Consider the following 19,277-nt stretch of genomic DNA (forward strand, 5'->3'; position numbering starts at 1 on the left):
TCAGAAGAAATGATGTTGCAGCATGTTTCACTGTGACTAAGGCATTTAATGTTCCTCACTCATATTGGGCCAGATCCTCAACTGGTGTACGTTGACATGGCACCATTGAAATGAATGGAGCTACACTGATTTATGCCCATTGAGGATAAATGTTTTTAAATCTCTCTCCTTCAAGCTGTCTTAGCCGGACACGCAGCCTTGAACTTTCATGTTACTATAACAAGTTTTTTTTGGTTTCCATCTTCCATACCGTGCTTATCTGAAATGTTTCAGGGGCATCAAAGCCATATTGATAAATGGAGGGGAGAGGAGGAGGAAGCAGCTGGGTATGTAATTCACAACAGGGCTCAAAATCATGTTTAGGAGAAGAGGGAGCTTTGATTAAACAGGGTTGTAGTATATATATTCATTACAGTTGTTACTATAGCAACTCTGCCTCACTGAACTACACAGTGCTCGTTCGCATGCCTACCCATCCGAGTCATCACAGCTACCATGACAATATTAATAGCTTTGCATCTTTTAACATTAACAAAGCTGCACAGCATCAGACTGGAGAGGTACAGGTCCCCAAGGAAAGGAGAACCAAGTGGCTCCAGGTGGTCTGAGCAGTGGTGGCTCATACTGTGTCTGACCCTCAAGCCAATCACCACCCCTATGACATAGGGGAAAGTATATTTTTTCTTCTGTGAAAGGGGCTGGAAGAACTGCTGTGCAGTTTTGTGTTGTGATTCTCCAGTGGGCCCTGCTACCACAGTGTTTGGCCTGCCACAGGTGCTGCCCTTCTGTCCAGAGCTGTAACAAAACATTTCAGAGCCTGGGGCAAGCAATCGTATTTGCGCCCCCCAGAGGCAATGCACAAGGTTTCACATGGGGTCATGTGACACCCCCCCCCCCAGATTTCTGCCTCACATTTAGCACAGAGGTTTTCAAAACTGTGGGGCATGCCTTCCTAGGGGGATGAACCCCACAGTTTGAAAACCGTCGCCTCCTGCCAAGAGCTGGCAGATCAGAAGCTGGTGGGAGCCGCCCGGCCCGCTCAGGCCCCTGGTTCTTTGTGCTGGCAATCCTCCCTGCCCTGCTCCCCACCTGGCTGTCTCTGCATGGGGGGGTGCTCTGCAGGCAGGGTGGGCAACACAGCTCTGAGCTGTCTCCCAGATACACTCTCCCCAAAGTGCTCCCCGCAATACTCATTCCCCTTGGGCACCTGCCTCTCAGCAGTGCGGTCACACCCCAGTCACCACCCGGGAATTTGCCATTGCAGCCAGGTCAGTCTCCCCACACTCCTTGCTCCCCTTAGCTACCCTGCTGCAGCCCCATGGCTGCCAGGCTCGCAGTCACACAGCCTACGCTCTGAGCTCAGCCTCGCAAGCCAGTGCCCAGCCCAGGCCTTGGGAGCAGGTGGCTGCTGGCAGGATGGACTCACTCCTGCCAGCTCCAGAAACCAAGGCCGTGAGAAAAGAGCGACCCCATATTTCAAGTTCCCAAATAGAGGACACGGCGCAGGGAGGGGGAGGAGAAGCTGCAGGGGGTATTTGAGAGGGTATTTGGAGGGCACTAGAGGGGGTACCTGTGGCAGGGATACCCACTGGAGGTGATCTGCCAGTTCTGGAGGCGGAATGGGTCAGCTTAAAAGGGGAGCCCCAGCTGCTGCTGCTCTGAGGTAACGCTGCCTGCAGCTCCCGCTTCCCTCCCCCCATTCCCCTATTCCCTTCTCTTTCCCGCTGTCCTCTGCCTATATCCCCCTCCCCCACATCCCTCTCCTCTTGCCCCATTCCCCTATCCCCTTCCTTCCCCCCCCCCACCACACCTCCCTTCCCCCATATCCCTCATCACTCACCCCCTTGCCCTGGCCTCCCTCGGGCACTCACTGTTAGGATGGTGGCCATATAGGGCACCCAGCACACATAGAAGGGGAAGCTGACCAGCTTCACTAGGATTCAGGCGGTGGTGTCCTGGCAGGAGAAGCAGTTCTGTGTCACGTCCTCCCTTCTTGGGCTGGGTCTCTGTTTGGGTGGGGAGGGCAACACCCCCCCCCGGCCCAAACTATGCCCATGGACTCCAGCCGATGCTGCTGGACCCAATCCTGCAGCGGGCACTGACATGCTGGGCCCGATCCTGAGCTGTCCCCTTTTTTGCATTCCTGCTGGCACCCTGGACAGCTGCCCCTCTCGCCCCGCCTTAGTTACAGCCCTGCTTCTGTCATTTGCCAACCCTTGTGTTATTAATATAGATCACTATTGTGCTATGCATTGTGATGTGTCCCAGCTCATTCATGCATAATACAGTAACATGCTAAATTCAAACAGAAGCAAGCAACAGAGAACAGCCCCCAACTGAATCCCCAACGTCTATGATTTCTGGTCCCTTTCTTCTCCACATCCCTTCTTCCTCCAGGCCCTGGGATAGGTCTAATTTTGTTGGGCCATGGGACCCCGGCCTGCCATGATTAAGAGTCACTTAACAATAGGCTGTATTTAATATGCTGTTTCTTGTAGGAATGTCTTCTGCCCTGGAGCACCCACGGAGTTGGCACCTATGCCCCAAACAATTGCTTATGTCTAATGCTATGATTTAGGCATGGGTATTTTTAGTAAAAGTCATGGAGAGATCACAGGCAATAAACAACAATTCATGGCCCGTGACCTGTCCATGAACTTTATTATAAATACTCCTAACTAAATCTTAGCTGGGGGGCCCCTGGGAGCTGCTTCTCTGGGGGGCCCCTGGGGCCAGCCTCACTGCCTGCTGCTCAGGCTGTCCACGGGGCCCGCAGCACCAGCTGTTGCTCAGGTGGTCCCTGGGGCTGAGGCTGCCCGAGCAGTGGCTCATGGGGCTGGCCCCCGGGCTGCTCCAGTGGCAGCCAGCGCGGCTAAGTGAAGGGCTGCCCGACCGTCTGGCTGTGGGGGCCACTCCAGCAGCGGCCAGTGTTGCTGTCTCGGCGCCACATGAGCAGCAGGTCCTGGGGTCAGCCACACTAGCTGCTGCAGAAGTCATGGAAGTCACGGAATCTGTAACTTTTGCGACCTCCGTGACAGACGTGCAGCCTAGGGTTACCATATTTGAACATTCAAAAGAAGGACACTCCATGGGGAGTGTCGGCCCCGCCCACAGTCCACCCCTGCTACCCCATGCTCCGCCCCCACTCTGCCCCAGGTCCCGCCCCCTCCCCACTCGGCCCCGCCACCGCATCGCTCCTCACCCCCTGGCCTGCCGCTGGCTTGCTGCATGCCTCCTCAGTCCCCCACCCACTGCTCGCCTCCTCCTACCTGCCACTCACCTCCTAACTCCCCTGCCCGAAACTCCCCTGTCCGCCCCGAGAACCCCCACCAGCTGCTGGCTCGCCGCTTCTTGCCTCCTCAGCCCTGCCCGCCGTTGGCTCACTTCTTCAACCCCTGCTGCCCGCCGCTGGCCTTTTCACGCCCCCCCACCTACTCACCCCTCACCTACTCAACCCCCGCTGCTCACCACTCGCCTCTTCACCCCGCCCCGTTCGTCTACTCACCCCTCCTGCCGCAGGTCCCTCTGGCTCCGAGGATCAGGGGCAGCCGAGGGGTCTCCACGTGCTGCGTCTGCCACAAGTGCGAGCTCTGTGGCTCCCATGGGCCAGGAACAGCGCCAATGGGAGCTACTGGAGCCGCGGAGCGAGGTTTGCAGGCACCAGCAGCGTGCAGAGAGCCCTCTGCCTCCCCCCCCCCCCCGACCCGACCCTAAGAGCCAGAGGGACCTGCTGGGGGGCGAGGTGGGGAGTCCCGGCGGTGCCTACCTGGGGCGACTCCCGGGAAGCATCCGGCAGCTTCCTCTGGGTTCTAGGTTTGGGTCGGGGGGTGGGGGAGGTGGAGGTCTCTCAGTCCACTGCCGGCGCCCACAGCTCTGATTGGGCAGGAGGGAGCCGGTGCAGCACGCAGAGACCTCCTCCACCTCTGTCCCTAGGGGCCGCCCACACTGCAGGCTCCTGCCGGCGGGCAGGCGCTGGGGGCTGCCACAGGAAGCGTCGCCAGCCCCGGGACTTTGGACTTAGGGTTACCATATGTCCGTATTTTCCTGGATGTTTTTAGATATTTAAAAATTCCTCCCGGACGGCAATTTAAGAACTAAAACGCCGGACATGTCCGGGAAAATACGGACGTATGGTAACCCTAATGCAGCCTTACTTATGTCTAAAGTTGGCTTGGTTTGGATGAACCCAGAAAGGCTTCACGCTCCTACCTCTCAAATGCCCCTTGTTTTAGTCCTTAAGTTCCCTACATTCCATGCACTGTGGTGTCCTCTCCCCTTCAGGCCTCAGATCCCCCCACCCACTGCCCCATTTCCACCTGCCACCACCTCAGTCCCCCAGCCACCCCATAATCACCTCTCCCACCCTCACCCCTTTTCCATCCCTGCAAATAACACCACCAACCTTCCCCCACCCTCGGTCTGTTCTTCATGGAGCCGAGGCTAAACCATCCCCCCACCACCTCCGTGTCCCTGCTCATCTCGCACGCTGATTGGCTGTCCCTATTGGCCTTATTAGCATCTTCAGCAACAGCTGCTCCCTCCCTCTCTCAGCCCCACCTCCCTGCCGGCGGCGTCGGGAGCCCAATAGCGGAGCGTCATCCATCCGCCACCTCTCACTAGTTGAGTTGAATTGTCAGTCAGAGGGAACGCCCCGCCCTCTGGAGTGTCCCTCCCAGGCTCTGCCCTGTCTGCTTCATTCCGTGCAGGGCACCGAGGGGGAAGGATCTCTGGCGGAGGAGAACTGCTGGCTGGTGCAGAGACCGAGGTCGGTTCAAGTCCTGGGGCAGCATCACACAGAGGGCAGCAGCAGGAGGAAGAGGTAGCAGATCCTGCCCTGGTAATTATTTTCCATTTCAATATTAAGAGCATTATAAGTCTTTTAAGGACCCATTTGGGGGCATTTTGTACAAGACTTTGTTTCCTGACCATTTCCTTCCTGAATCTCTTCCTCCTCAGGAGCCTTGTTCTGGGGCGCCCTGTCTGCTCCCTGGTGTGTGTGTGTGTGTGGCATCGGTGAGAGCCGCAGTGTTTGGTTCAGGCTGTGGTCAAGATTATAATTAAACTGCCTGGGCTGTTGTTATTTATTATTGCAGTCGCAGCCTTCACAAATACCAGGATTATAGGCAGCACTTCTGAGGGAGCAGTTCTGTTATAATAAATCCTGCTTGCTCTGTCCTGTTCTAACAGGAGCATCGCTGCTACACCTATAAGTCACTTTCACATTGATGTAGGATGATGAGGGTTCTGTGTGTCTTGCTACTGCTAAACTGTCCCTGCCTAAGGATGGCTTACTCACAAGATGCCTCTGGAGAGCAAATTGGTTCTGCAATTAGATTGCACTGAAAATTATTTCCCCTTTAGCGAGAGTACCGTTCCTCCTGCTCACATAGGCTTTGTTCTCGCTCCACTTCCTGCAAACTACTCCATTCAAATGCCGCCTCTTGAGATTAAACCGTTTGAGTAACTATGGGAGCTGCTTGCAGTCTTCTGGATCTCTTGCTGGTATATCTAATATTCCCTCTGCTCAGCCAGCAAGGGAGTGTTTCCCCCAGACAGGCGGCTTCCTTGTCAACAACTTAATCTTTTTATGAAAGGAAGCAAGAAGTATGTTGTTAACACAGTAAAACGGGTTGGTTATTCATGTGTTCTTTTTTCCAGAATAGCAAAAGTAAGAATGCAAATGACAAACTAATCAGTTGCAAGACTTTGCTGATGTAAATAGAAACCTCTTGAGTCAGGCCAGTGTGAAAAGACACTTAGATACTGTTGAAATATCTGAAGCCCTGTCCCTGAGCTGACAGTTTGTGTGCTGACATTGAACCTGGAATGAATTTTTATGGCAGAGCCATAAAGCACTGAAAGTAAAAGTTCATAATTAGTGGAAATGCTGATGCAGCATTTGAGTAGGAAATGTTAGGCCGGCTGGTATTTTTAGAACTAGCTTCTGCAAGCCTTGGTTTGACCTGTCTTTGTCTATCTGGTAAAATAAATGTCAGTGATGATTTGAAATACCATTGTTGCATTCTTGTTAGATTTCATCTTATTATTACACTGTTCATTTAGATGCTTGTGTTCTGTATGAGTAAAATTGAGAAAGTGAAGTAATAGCATTAACCAGTAGTCAGTTAAAAGAAACTCTTTTAAGATCTGATGAAGCTATGGTAGAAGAACTATTCTTTGTTCCAGAAAAATGTTACCATTGTGACGATTGAATATCTGCTTGTTGATGTGTGTATGTACATATATGTGGTCATGAGCTTGGTATGCTCAGGTTTTAATATATAAGGGCCTTCTATGCTCATCGTGACTCCTTGGAAATAACATACGTTGGTGTCATTTGGATCCGCTGGATGATACCTGACAAGAAACTAGAAGCTTGTCTCATATAAACCGAGAATTTGATGAAACTACCAATTGTAAGCTCTTTGGGACAGGGACTGTCCTTTTTTGTTCTGGGTTTGTACAGCACCAAACACAATGGGGCCTTAGGGTTGGTCCACACTAACCCCCCAGTTCGAACTAAGATACGCAACTTCAGCTACGTGAATAACGTAGCTGAAGTCGAAGTATCTTAGTTCGAACTACAAGGTACTTACCGCGGGTCCACACACGGCAGGCAGGCTCCCCCGTTGATGACGGCGATCCCAGAAGATCGATTGCTTACCGCCGAACCCGGAGGTAAGTATAGACGTACCCTTAGCCTATGACTAGGGCTCGTAGGCTCTAAAAGCCATTGTCACTGCATATATAGCATGCTGTGCTTCCGTGGGTGCTCATTAAATGTTCTACTAGATTGCAACAGAAGTTTCCATTTCAATAGTAACAATGGAGGGAACCATTTCCAACTGTTGCATGAGCTGGTATCTAATTTAGGTATGTGTTTTCAGTGTCTTTTTGTTGTTCAGGAGGGAACACATTTTAAAAAGACGTATTTGGCTGTTCAATATGTTTGGAATGACTGAGCCTTGCTTATAACAGTGCTGCTATTTAGGCTACATCTAATTTTAGCATGCAACCCAAATAGGCTCCGTTCTGGGCTTTTCTGCAGAAGAGTATTTTCTCTTCCACGCGTAGGGTAGCTATGGAACTGCTACTGGAACAGGACGGAACAATGACCATGGATCCTCTGGTTTTGTTTCATTCCTCCCCCACTGTGTCCCCTGTCTGTTGCACAGCTGTGAGCCCAGGGAATACCTCAGAATATTGTTCTGAAAACTTACTGTCTCTCCCCAGCCGGCTTTTTGCAGTGAAACCATGCTGGTTCTGCTGGGTTAAGGCCCTTCACGCTTGAAGGAAGCCTCATGAGCAGTTCACTATCCACAATCCTTATGAGAATTCTTCAGACTAGGGCACCAATCCGTCACACGCTTATGCCAGTGCTTAACTTTCCTACCATGAGACTTCCCATTGAAATCAGTGGAACTACTCATGGTAGTAGAGTTAAGCACATGCCTTTGCAGGACTGAACCCTGAAACAGAACAGCACCTTCCACAAAATAGCGCTGTTGACACAAGGCAAGGCTGTTTTAGAACCCAAGAAGATCATTGTATTAAGAACTGCAGAACAGTAACTGCCAGATCAGTTACCCTATTAAAGACTTTTCTCACATTGGGTGGTGAGATAAGAGCTTTTATGAGCCTCTTGATATCTTTAGACATAGGCTTTCTCTACACTAGCACCTTTGTCAGTAAATCATTTGTCGGTCACAAGTGTGAAAAAACCCCACCCCCTTGACCGACATAAGTTTCAACGACAAAAGCACCAGTGTGGACAGCACTGTGTTGGCAGAAGACGCTCTCCCGCTGACATAGGTACCGCCATAGGTGCCAATTCCCTGGGTGCTCCGGGGCTGGAGCACCCACAGAAATAAATAGTGGGTGCTTAGCACCCACCAGCTACAGCTGTTTGGTGCCCCCACTAAGCTAATTGGGGAGGGGCTTGGGGGAGGGTGGAGAGCAGTGAGTGGTGGGCGGGGGCTTCGGGGAGGGGGTGGAGTGGGGGTGGGAAGAGGCGGAGCCAGGGCAGGGCCTTGGGGGGGAGTGGGGGCAGGGCTTCATGGCAGAGCAGGGGTGGAGCACCCTAAGGGAAAACTAGAAGTCGATGCGTATGACTACTGCCTCTCATTGTGGATGGTTTCGTTATGCCGGCGGGAGAGCTCTCTCCGGTCGGCATAGAGCAGCTATATGGGAGACCTTACAATGGCGCAGCTGCATCGGGACAGCTGTGCTGCTGTAAGGTCTGTAGTGTAGTCATAGCCTTGTGATCTAGTACTTCTTTCTGTTTGGACTGTGAGAATGTCTAATGTCACAAGTAAAGTCTACATGTATCCTGCAGTCTTCGTTTTTTTTGTGTTTTTTTTTTTAAATTGAACTGGTGGTATTTCCTGTGCTGAATGTCTCAAACTGTGTAGGTCAGAGGCATGTTCCCCACATAAATACTTTAGATTTAGTGTTTCTCCTCCTTGTTGGAGGTTACAGAACCACTATTGGATTGATTTGGTCATGCAATGATCAGGGAAAAATAGGTCTAAAATTCACCTTTGTCTCAGATGGCCTGTTTATTATTGCTGTTTGAGATAGTCAGCATCTGCAAATGCATTGTATAATATTTTCTAACTCTATAGCACCTTCTTTCATCTGAGAATCCAAAGGCACTTTACAGATGTCAATTAAAACTGTGTTATAACTCCTGCGACGGGTACCAAAATATCCCCATTCTGTAGCTGGGGAAACCGAGGCACACAGCATTGACATGACTAGCCCAGTGTCAGAGTGAATCAGTGGCAGAACATGGAATAGGATCCAGAACACTTGACTCCCAAATATGAACTCTCAGCTCTCTCATACATACACGTATGTAATTTAAGGCCACCCTTAAGTCAAATGGAAATTGCCCCATATCTCACACTCAGCAAAGCACTTTCCTCCAAGTGAAGTAGCCCTGATGGAATCTGCTAGGTGGAGGGAAGCTGTTTTGTTTTTTTAATAGACCTCTAAAGGGAAGTTCAGTCAGACCTGGAACTTGCCCAATTTCGTAATTGTAGTCTGCTTTATATCTGCTAAAATGATGAGGTGTGTGTGTGTGTGTGTGTGTATGTATGTATGTGTCATACTTGGGAAGATTAGCCATGTTTAGTTAACAAAAGACTCCAAACCTCCATACTTGTGCCATGATTAGGCCCTTGGTTTTCAATTTTTATTTTATTTAATTTTTCCCAGGAATTTATCAGTGTTTATTACCATAACAAAAATGGGTGGAAATCAATGCAAAAAAAAAGATTAATAATTTTTCTGGGTAAATATCAGAGTTTATTTTGGTGGATAGAAAGACAGGGGAAAGGTATTCAGTAGATTAATGCTTTGAATTCCGTTCATCAATGTGGTTTGCTGCAGAACTAAAAGAGAACTCAAAACACAGTGCCACCTCTGAGTTTAAGAAAACAATACATCTCTAATCCCCAAATAAAACTTTTCATTTGAATAAACAGTTTACTGTTGTAGACTTGGAACTATTAGCCTATAGATATTTACATTTAATAATTGGGCCACACCGTTTGCAGCGCATACACTCAACTTCACCCTTTTCTTGTTTTTTTTAAACTGTTGAATATTTCCTCATGCTCTGAAATGTATTCTGATACAGATTTTCATTTTCTTCCCATTTTAGTATGTCAAATCTTTAAACCGTTATCTGCTAACAGCTTGAAATGTGTACATGGTGGGTGTGAGATTTATCAGTATGTTCAGATGCACACGCTCTTCAGAGCTTGCGTGCGTGCCTGTTTGTTTATTGTGTGCGTCTTCTAGACTAGCACATAGCCTTACTTCAACAGGCAGCTTTGCACATACCCACAGACTAATGTATTATCGTAATACATATATCTCATGCAATGTATTGTATTTTCCTAATAAAATAAGTTATTTTTATAGATTTGAATGATACAAAAGTTGGGTGAAAATCAGAAAAAAACTGAATAATACTTTTTGTAAAACCCAAGAATTTTTCAGTAAAAATTGGTTTAAACTGAAAGTAAAGGGGCTTAGCCATGATTCTGGACTGTACAGATTCACAAAACAATTGCTCCTGCTGTATGGGACTATGCTGGCTGGGCCAAAGGTGGTACTATGTAATAAACATTATGTTTTCCTAGAAAATCAGGAAGCTTAGCGAGGCCTGTTCAATCCTTTAAATTAAGCGTTTCACCCTATATTTAAAATGTTTATTACTGATTCTAGTTATTGATACGTGCATTCTGTATACTAAAGGAAAATGGTACTAATTTGCTCATCCCAGCACTCTGAAATTTTGTATAGGAAGAAATACTTGAAATATTATTTTTATGATCAATTGTCATTGAAACTGAAGGATGGCTGCAAAGCCTTTGAACATGAATTGCAACTCTGCTGAAATTATTAGAAGTATTAAAGCTGTAATTCGTGACCCAGATAGCCTCAATGTTAATTGAAGTAGACTTTGCTTTAATTCGCTCTGGGAACTACATGATTCAATTGGGAATGTAATTGTACCTTTAAAAGTATAATGAATATTTTTCCCTAAAAGCAGCCTTTGAAATTTAACAAATCTATAATTGTGCTAACAAAAACATTTGCTTCTAGATAAGTGCACTTGTATAATACTAATAATTAGTTTGAACTGGCCAGATGCCTCCCGATAAGATACTCCACTGCAGAAAACGGTCATCCAATATGCTGAAGAATGTAGACTCAGTTAAACAGTGACACAGAATGTAAACAATATTGTGCTAAAAAATACTGGCTATATTGAATCAAATCTGGTTGTATAACACTGTTCTGCTTAGGGCTGTTGCTTACTATACTATCAGTTACTGAAAGGAAAAAGGAAAAAAAAGTCTAGTTTTGATTATGCGGACAGGTTTTAGATGGCATTTTATTCCTCTTTCAGTTCCTGTGTTCTCTCTTCTTATCCCTGTTCACAACTGCATCTCTGCTTACATCTCTGCTTTCACTTCCTTTTATATATTTTTTTTCTCACAATTGACTTCCCTCCTTCTTCTGGTTGTCTTATGTACCAAAACATCACCACCTCAACTCAGATCCCTCTTTAGAAACACTCTTCTACAAAACCTTCCAGCACCCACTTACAAACTATCTAAAAGGTATTAGCACTGCCCTGTGATTGTTCTTCAGCTGAACAGCTATTGTGCTGCAAATCCAAATTGTAATTTTACAGATGTTCAATCCTTCAGTTTCTCAGTTGGAAGGTCTGCCCCTTACTAAACTTTTATAAAGAAGTAAATAACTGTGGCTTTCATTTATATTTAAAAAAAATAAGGTTAAGTTTTGCCTTTGAATATGTCTGTAACTCCCACTGAAGTCAAAGAATTTTGTGGAGCAAGATTTAGGCCTTTATTTTAAAATGCAAAGGTCCATGTGAGCTGGAAATTAGGAAGTGAATTGAAGAGCATGGAACAAGGGAGGTCAGTTCAGGGGAATGATAAGAGAGATAGGATGAAATAGAAATGAATAAGTAATAGACCTGAGGAAGGATAGTTCAGGACAAAAAAAAGTGACTAATCCATTTTATTGGGATATACAGTACCTGGAATTAAATCTCCTGCATTCAAAAGAGGAAAGGGAGAACTGTTTAGTTCATAAGTGCTCATTCGTTGCAGTTAGGTAATTGAATTCAGTTACAGGGTTGGGTGTTTTGTTTGTCTTAATTATAGTTCCTTGTTTACAATATTTAGTATTGAGAAAATGAAACCAGTCTCAGACAATGCTGATGTATACCGTATTAAGGGTTACTTTTGCATTGCAATCTCAAATAATTTTTGGCTTCATATGTACAGAGCATTGATTTGGAATTGCATAATAATGGCAAACAAGTGGCTAGAATTTAACCTGTACTCAAAATTGAATTTGCCATGCCCAAACGATGACAGTGTTGTAGCATGAATTTAATTTTGTTTTATCAGACCCTGTTCTTTACAAAGTTATTTTTGACAGCACTGCTGATTAATTCTGACAGGCCAGCTGTGTTTAGTCGTCCACCACCACCTCGTGAGGAATTACTCTGTTAAAAGCAGCATTTGTTTTTAATACTAACAAGACTTCCATTAGTCTGTCTACAAACACTAAACTAATATACTTTACAACAAACCCACCGCACGTATGTGCTTCAAATCACACTTCCGTAAAGTGAAAGACATATAGATACAAAGGAGCAGTGATTGAGAAACAGAGCACAGTTGCTGTGTAAATAGGGGTAGCGTTCTGCTACAGTAGAACCTTAGAGTTATTGGGAATGGAGGTTGTTCGTAATTCTGAACAAAACGTTATGGTTCTTTCAAAAGTTTACGGCTGAGCATTGACGTAATACAGCTTTGAAACTTTACTATGCAGAAGAAAAATGCTGCTTTTAACCATCTTATTTAAATGAAACAAGCACAGCAACAGTTTCCTTACCTTGTCAAATCTTTTTTTTAAACTTTCCCTTTATTTTTTTAGTAGTTTACATTTAACACAGCACTGTACTGTATTTGCCTTTGTTGTTGTTGTTTGTTCATTTTGTCTCTGCTGCTGCCTGATTGTGTACTTCCGGTTCCAAGTGAGGTGTGTGGTTGACCAGTCAGTTGGTAATTCTGGTGTTTGTAACTCTACTCTGTGGGCAATGCAGAAATGCAAATATGTGGGGGGCAGAGAGGGAGATAATTTTCCTGAGCATTTTGTTAGATACTTTTGAATGGTTTTCAAGGAAATTGTTATCATCAGATTATACTTTATGGTATTTCCCTTCCATCGTATAGTATTTAACAGCTGATTAGGTAATTTAAAAGACATTATAACTTCTGCCGCAAATATTCAAGTTATGTTTGATTAAGATAGTGTCGTTCTCTAATATCATTTGTGGTCCACCTATAAATCATTTAAAAAAAACCAAACCAGGTAGCATTTCACTATTCAAAAATGGTTTACACTCCTTTTGATAGTCTTGAATTTGTTACTAAGTAGTGGCTCCCTGTGCAACTTATTATTCAGTTAGTTTTGATCTCGTGAGCATATTATTGCTCACTTGAACAAATGTGTGTGCCTTATGAAAGCAAACGTGTGCATGTGAAAGCTAACCCAGCTCTGTATTTGACTGGGAAAGCCTGGCTTTGATGTAACACAGGAGCAAAGCATTAAAATATAATAAAAATCTGCTACCCCTGGCCCCGTACTGTGAAGCTCTGAGGATTATCAACACTGCATCCTTCATCTGTTGTCTTTTTAGACAGTAAGCTCTTTAGACTGTGTCTTTGTATGTGTTTGTATAGTTCCTGACACAATGGGCCACAATCCTATTTTAAGCCTCTGGGATTGCAATTATTATTAAACATTTATATTATGGTGGTACTTAGAGGCCTATCAGGCCAGCACCTCACTGTGCTAGGTGCTGTACAAATGTCTAAGTGGTAGTTCCTGCCCCAAAGATCTTGCAATCTAACCGCAATCCAAATAATAATTGAACCAATGGGATCTGAGGACATTGAGCACTTCATAGGATTAGGTTCTAGGTTTGTAAGGAAACACAAACAGGATCTTTCAGGGAGGCTCTGGAAAATTACAGCCTGCAGAAATGCATTCCCACCAATTGTCCCAGTAGAGCTCCATTTTTTAAGGACTGAAATAAGAGTCTAGAGGTGGAAGAGACCTGTTAGTTTATCTGTTTTTTTGCCTATTTTACATTTACTAGTTTTTCTCTAGTCTAGTTTTAAATGTGCTAAGTAACAGGGTTTCCATTACTTCCCTTAGGAGACTATAGCACAGGCCAATATATTTTCTCTGTCTGGAAGTTTTTCCTGACATTCAGCCTACATTGTCCTTTTCTGTACTATCCTATATAATTCTCTCCTCCTTGGTGTTTACACTGATGGCAAGTTCATTGGTTGCCATTAAAAGGTCAATATTGGCCAGCAGCAGTTTTCTATTCTAAGTACAGGGTACAACTATCAGGTAATTCATGGCACATGCTGACTGAATACAGTCCCCTGTATAGTAATAAATGTACCAATTTTCCAGCATTCTGTCAACTCACGGTCTGTCTACATTGCTCACTAAGCCCGGGCTCTGACTCAAGTCTGAGCCCAACCACCACTTCTGTCCCCACGCAAATTAGTCTGACATGAGTCAGCAAGCACTCAGGAACTGGGTCTTAGGATGCTGATAGGGGGATAGAGCCCGAGTCCCACTGAGACTCAGGTCCAAGCCTTGTCATTTTGCTGTGTGCATGCAGCTCAAGCCACAAATCCAAGTCAGAAGGTGAGGACCCCCTTCCCCTCTTCTACAGAGATACTCTCCACTTTCTTCTTACTGGCTGCCACAAAATATTATTGGTTACAGCCTATGCCTCCCCAGGCTAGCACTATCTGATGTGTATCGGTTTCTCTCTCTCATGTTAGCAGGCATAGAAATGTGAACATGTGGTTAAGTGTTTTTATATTTGATTTATTTCATTTCCTTTTTCTCAGGTGAACTATAAGAAATGCTCTCCCGATTAAGAGTAGTTGCCACTCCCTGTGCACTGGCATGTCGCACCGTGCACACGAAAGAAAAAGGCAAGCCGCTGATGTTAAATCCAAGAACAAACAAGGTTAGTAGCGTGCATTTATCGAACATCTTATCTCCAGCTAGTAACAGTCCTGTGGACCTTGTTCTGGGATTGAAAATGATACTGATGTGAGGTCAGGGACTCGTTCTGTTCAGTGCTGGATCAGTGCCACAAAAGATATACAAGACTGAGGATTCAGTGGTGATTTAAAGTTTAATATCTTAGGGCTAGCAACAAAGACTTTCTGCCATTTTCACGCCTACAAATCCCTGATTTCCAATGGCATAACTAGGACCCTACCAAATTCATGGCTATGAAAAACACAGCACTGACCGTGAAATCTGCTCTCCCCCATGAAATCTGGTCTTTTGTGTGCTTTTACCCTATACTATATAGATTTCACGGGGGAGACCAGCGTTTCTCAAATTGGGGGGCCTGACCCAAAAGGGAGTTGCAGGGAGTCACAAGGTTATTTTAGGAGGGTTGCTGTATTGCCACCCTTCTGCGCTGCCTTCAGATCTGGGCGGCTGGAGGGCGGCGGCTGTTAGCCGGGCATCCAACTCTGAAGGCAGTGCCCCTCCAGCAGCAGCGCAGAAGTAAGGGTGGCAATACCATACCATGATTACTTTTGCACTGCTGATAGCGGCGACTCTGCCTTCAGAGCTGGGTGCCCAGCTAACAGCCACTGCTCTCTAGTTGCCCAGCTCTGAAGGCAGCGCCCTCCCCAGCAGCAGTGCAGAAGTAAGGGTAGCAGTATTGCAACCTCCCGAACAATAACCTTGTGAACCCCCGCTACACGCACAACTCCTTTGTGGATCAGGACCCCTAAAATTGCAACACCCTGAAATATCAGATTTAAATAGCTGAACTCATGAAATTTACAATGTGTAAAATCTTATGACTCTGAAATGGACCGAAATGGATCATGAATTTATATTTCCATCCCCCATCATGAATTAAAAATCCCATCTTTCTGATTATCCTCTTGCTTTTGTCAAGTTGAATTCCAACTTGGCTTTAGTATTTTCAAGAAATACTAAAGCTCAAGACCAATATTTTATATCTGTGATACCAGCTTGGAATCTTGTCTTTCCAGTGGTAGAAAGTATTAACCTCTAACTCTAAGTCCTCTTAGCTGTCCGTGGGCTAGAACTAAGCCATCTCAGTGTGAAACACCCCCATAAAGAGGGCCAGCAAAAGGTCTTCACACAACTTAGAAACAGGGTTTAAGTGGGACTAAAGTTGTATGTTGACATTGTGTTGGCCCTCTGCATTGGGGAGGAATTTCACCCTAAGAAAACAGCCTCTTAACTGCAGAAGAAGATTTTTCAAGGGCAGCTGCAATCCATGAGGACAATGAAACTCTCAAGAGGTAAGATAGGGGTAATGGGAGCTGAAGACAGCCTTTTTTGGCAGCTGGTCCAAGGCTGTGAACTCTCTTCTGTAAAAGATGAGGAAGATCACAAACTTGATTGGCCTGGAGGAAAGTATAACACCTGTCTCTTTGTTGCATCCTACCCATAATAGGAGAAAAAAACTCATTACTCTGCTGCTCCTGGAATGGTGGAGAAAAGAATCGTGAGATATAACGAGTGACTCCTAACTACCCCTGAAAGGAGAAGGAGAAGACAAAACATATGTCTTTGTTCAGACCACTTAAATGGATTTATATAATTTGATAGGGTGCTCAGATACCACAGGGATGAGTGCTGTATAAACCTAGACAGATAGAGCTCTCTAGTGCTTTGAAACTGAGCACCTGCTAAAATCATGTCGAAAGTGAAGTGGGAGTGGAGCGTGAGGAGAATTATGTGATTTGTCAAGATACAAAGTCTTGTGACTTCTCCGAGCTAAAAGCTCTTGGCAGACCAGTGGAAATTATTTCAAAGCCCTCAAGCTTTTCCAAGCACTGGTTGTGCACCAATGGTCAGAAAGGAAAACAATACATGATTGCTTGTGGCAGTAGCTTCTACGTTTTGTTTTTGAAGGATGTAGTTTTATGATAAATGGAGCAAAATGCAATATTTGAAGGGAAGAAATTTGTTGTCGCACTTAATTCAAAGTATCAATTTTGACTCAGACAAATGACAATGAAATAAAGAACCTTCTGGCCTATGAGGAGTCTGTTATCCTAGGTGATACCACTTGTCTGTTAGGGAACAAGTAGCAATACTAAATGGGGTCCCTTGTTCAGCAGCTCAGCAGAGAAATTAATGTCTGACTAGGGAAGGAAATTGATTTACCCTTGCAATTGTCTTGCTGTATTGGAGATGAGACCAATGACTGGGGTGGTGTGAGGAAAAATTGCACTGCTGCACCTGATGCATGGATAAATAATAGACTTCAGTATCCATTATTGTGAACCTGCTGAGATTGTCATCTCATTGTAGGATCTTTTGTTGGCAGGTCTAGTTGTGTTGCTGTCACATTCACTTATGTTACTTAATATTTTGTCTCCCTTACCACTTGGGACTTGGAACCCATAATAATGGGGACTAAATGCCATATTAAAAGCTGTAAGATGCCAACTGATGAAATTTGCAGACCCAGATCCCAACCCCCCACCTTTTGTGACCATTAAACTTCCCACCCCAGAACTCCTGCACCTGCTTCACTGCTTGGCAAACACAAGAATTTAATTGCTCTTACCTTTTCGCCCATGAACTGGTTCCCACAGGTGCCAAATGCATAAATTAACTGCATTTGTTTGTTTCAAAATGACAGGTTTCAGAGTAGTCCTGCTTTCAAATTCTATTGTTAGGGCAGCCCAGGACAGGTCAAAAGCTATACTGGTAATGTCCTTGTCACTTCAACCAAACAATTGCAGAACATACTGTAACTGCATGAACCTATCTTTACATTCTTCCATGATGTTTGCCATCGCAAAGCTGCTCTGTGACAAGGACTCCAATTACAATCACTTAACTTTAAAGGCCTCTTGTTATGTCAGTGTTAACTGCTGTGTAAAAATAAGTAAGCTTGTTTGCTGCTTGGAATATAGTTAACCAAATACATTTGTTTACTATAGTCAACTATAAATGTTGTTACAGTATTCACTATTTGTATTGTGTTAGTGCCCACCAGTATCAGTCATGGACCAGGGCCTCATTATGCTAGGCAGTGTACAAAGACAGTACAAAAAGATGCTCTCTGCCCCAAAGAGCTTACAATCTAAGTACACCTCTACCCTGATATAACGCTGTCCTCGGGAGCCAAAAAATCTTACCGCGTTATAGGTGAAACTGCGTTATATTGAACTTGCTTTGATTCGCCGGAGTGCGCAGCCCCGCCCCCCCGGAGCTCTTCTTTACCGCGTTATATCCAAATTCGTGTTATATCGGGTCACGTTATATCGGGGTAGAGATGTATAAGCAAAGAGGCAACAGATAGATACAGACTGAGAGATCAGGGAGGAGAAGGAAAATAATTGTTTAGCAGGTGGTTTGAGGATTCCTGAGATTAAAAACTTACTGTAGGTCTTAACTTTTAAAGATGGTCTCACTTGTGTTGAAGGTTTATTATCTGTTCTTGAAGGGACCTAAATGCAAAGAGGAGTTAAACTATAAAATCTGCAACTTGTTCTCCTTTTCTATTCGAGAAGGTGTTTAGACATGTCAAAAATGTATGTAGGCTTTAGACTTACAATTCATTTACCTTAGTTCAGTCATCCACCTCAAAGCTGCTGAATTTTTTGTGGACGTGATGCCTTTGAGTGTTTCGAGGGAAAATAAAACCAACCTAGATTGTTCAATTAGAAGACCAACAGTTTAACAAAATATCTCCAATTGAGTAATTAGTGACAGTGCACAGTCTAGATCAGGGGTTCTCACAAGAAATTTTTTTGGTGGCCTCAGAGTGTGGCCACCAACTCTTGCTGGTGGCCTTACTGATACTTTTTCCTAAAATATTTGATTAACTTAAGGAAAAACTAATAAATAGCATATATACACATCCACATCATTGTTTTTTGTAGATATTACTGTGAAAAGTGATATTTGTATGTTTGTTAATATCAATCACTTTTCACAGGTCACTTAGCTATCTGGAAGGCTGTGAAAAGTGATACTTGCTGAGAAAAGTGACATTAACAAACATGCAAGTCCCAGGACAAATTAAGCCCTGAATGGGGGAGGAGGGGTCGGAGGCAGAGGCAGTGGGGGACATGGTAGAATGGATGTAGGCCGGGAGAGGCAGTGGGGTGATGCAGGGGTGGGTGTGGAGCCAGGAAGGCAGTGGGATCCAGGGGCAATGGGGAGGGCGGCACGGATGTGGGGCCAAGAGAGAGGAGGGTGAGTGGTGAGCCCCACAGCTGTGCGGTTGGAGCTGGGGGTTGGTGCCCACTGCCATGTGGCTGGGGGATCAGTGCTTGTGGCCAAAGCCCAGAGCTGGGGGCAGGAACTGCACGGCCGGGGAGGGGGTCAGTGCCGTTCCCGGATCAGGGATTTGGAGCCCAGGGCCAGTGCCCGCCACCATGTGGCCAGAGCCTTGAGCTAGGTGCTGGAGCCCAGGGCCATGTGGTTGGATCTGCGGGTCAGTGCCCGCCGCCACCGGGCTGAAGCCAACACCTGCTGCTGCATGCCCAGGGATCGGTGCACACCTGGGGCCAGGGATAGGCACCTGCTGCCACGTACCCGGGCCAGTGCCTGCTGCCGCGAGCCCAGAGCCAGCGGGCAGGACTGGGAGTCAGAGCATGCAGCTAGGGGTC

At 45.6% G+C, this 19,277-nt stretch overlaps 1 protein-coding gene across 1 annotated transcript in view; it reads left to right on the forward strand.

The window, feature by feature from the left end:
* Positions 1–4,615: 4,615 nt before the first annotated feature.
* ME2 (malic enzyme 2) overlaps positions 4,616–19,277 on the forward strand; it is a 37,583-nt gene continuing 22,921 nt past the window's right edge. The window contains exons 1-2 of the mRNA XM_008166037.4: positions 4,616–4,837; positions 14,493–14,614. Coding sequence (XP_008164259.1) covers positions 14,507–14,614 — 108 coding nt within the window. The 5' untranslated portion in view covers positions 4,616–4,837; positions 14,493–14,506. The remainder of the gene's footprint in view (positions 4,838–14,492; positions 14,615–19,277) is intronic.

The sequence above is a fragment of the Chrysemys picta genome, chromosome 6, assembly GCF_011386835.1.
Source record: "Chrysemys picta bellii isolate R12L10 chromosome 6, ASM1138683v2, whole genome shotgun sequence".
In the NCBI taxonomy this organism is placed as follows: Eukaryota; Metazoa; Chordata; order Testudines; family Emydidae; genus Chrysemys; species Chrysemys picta.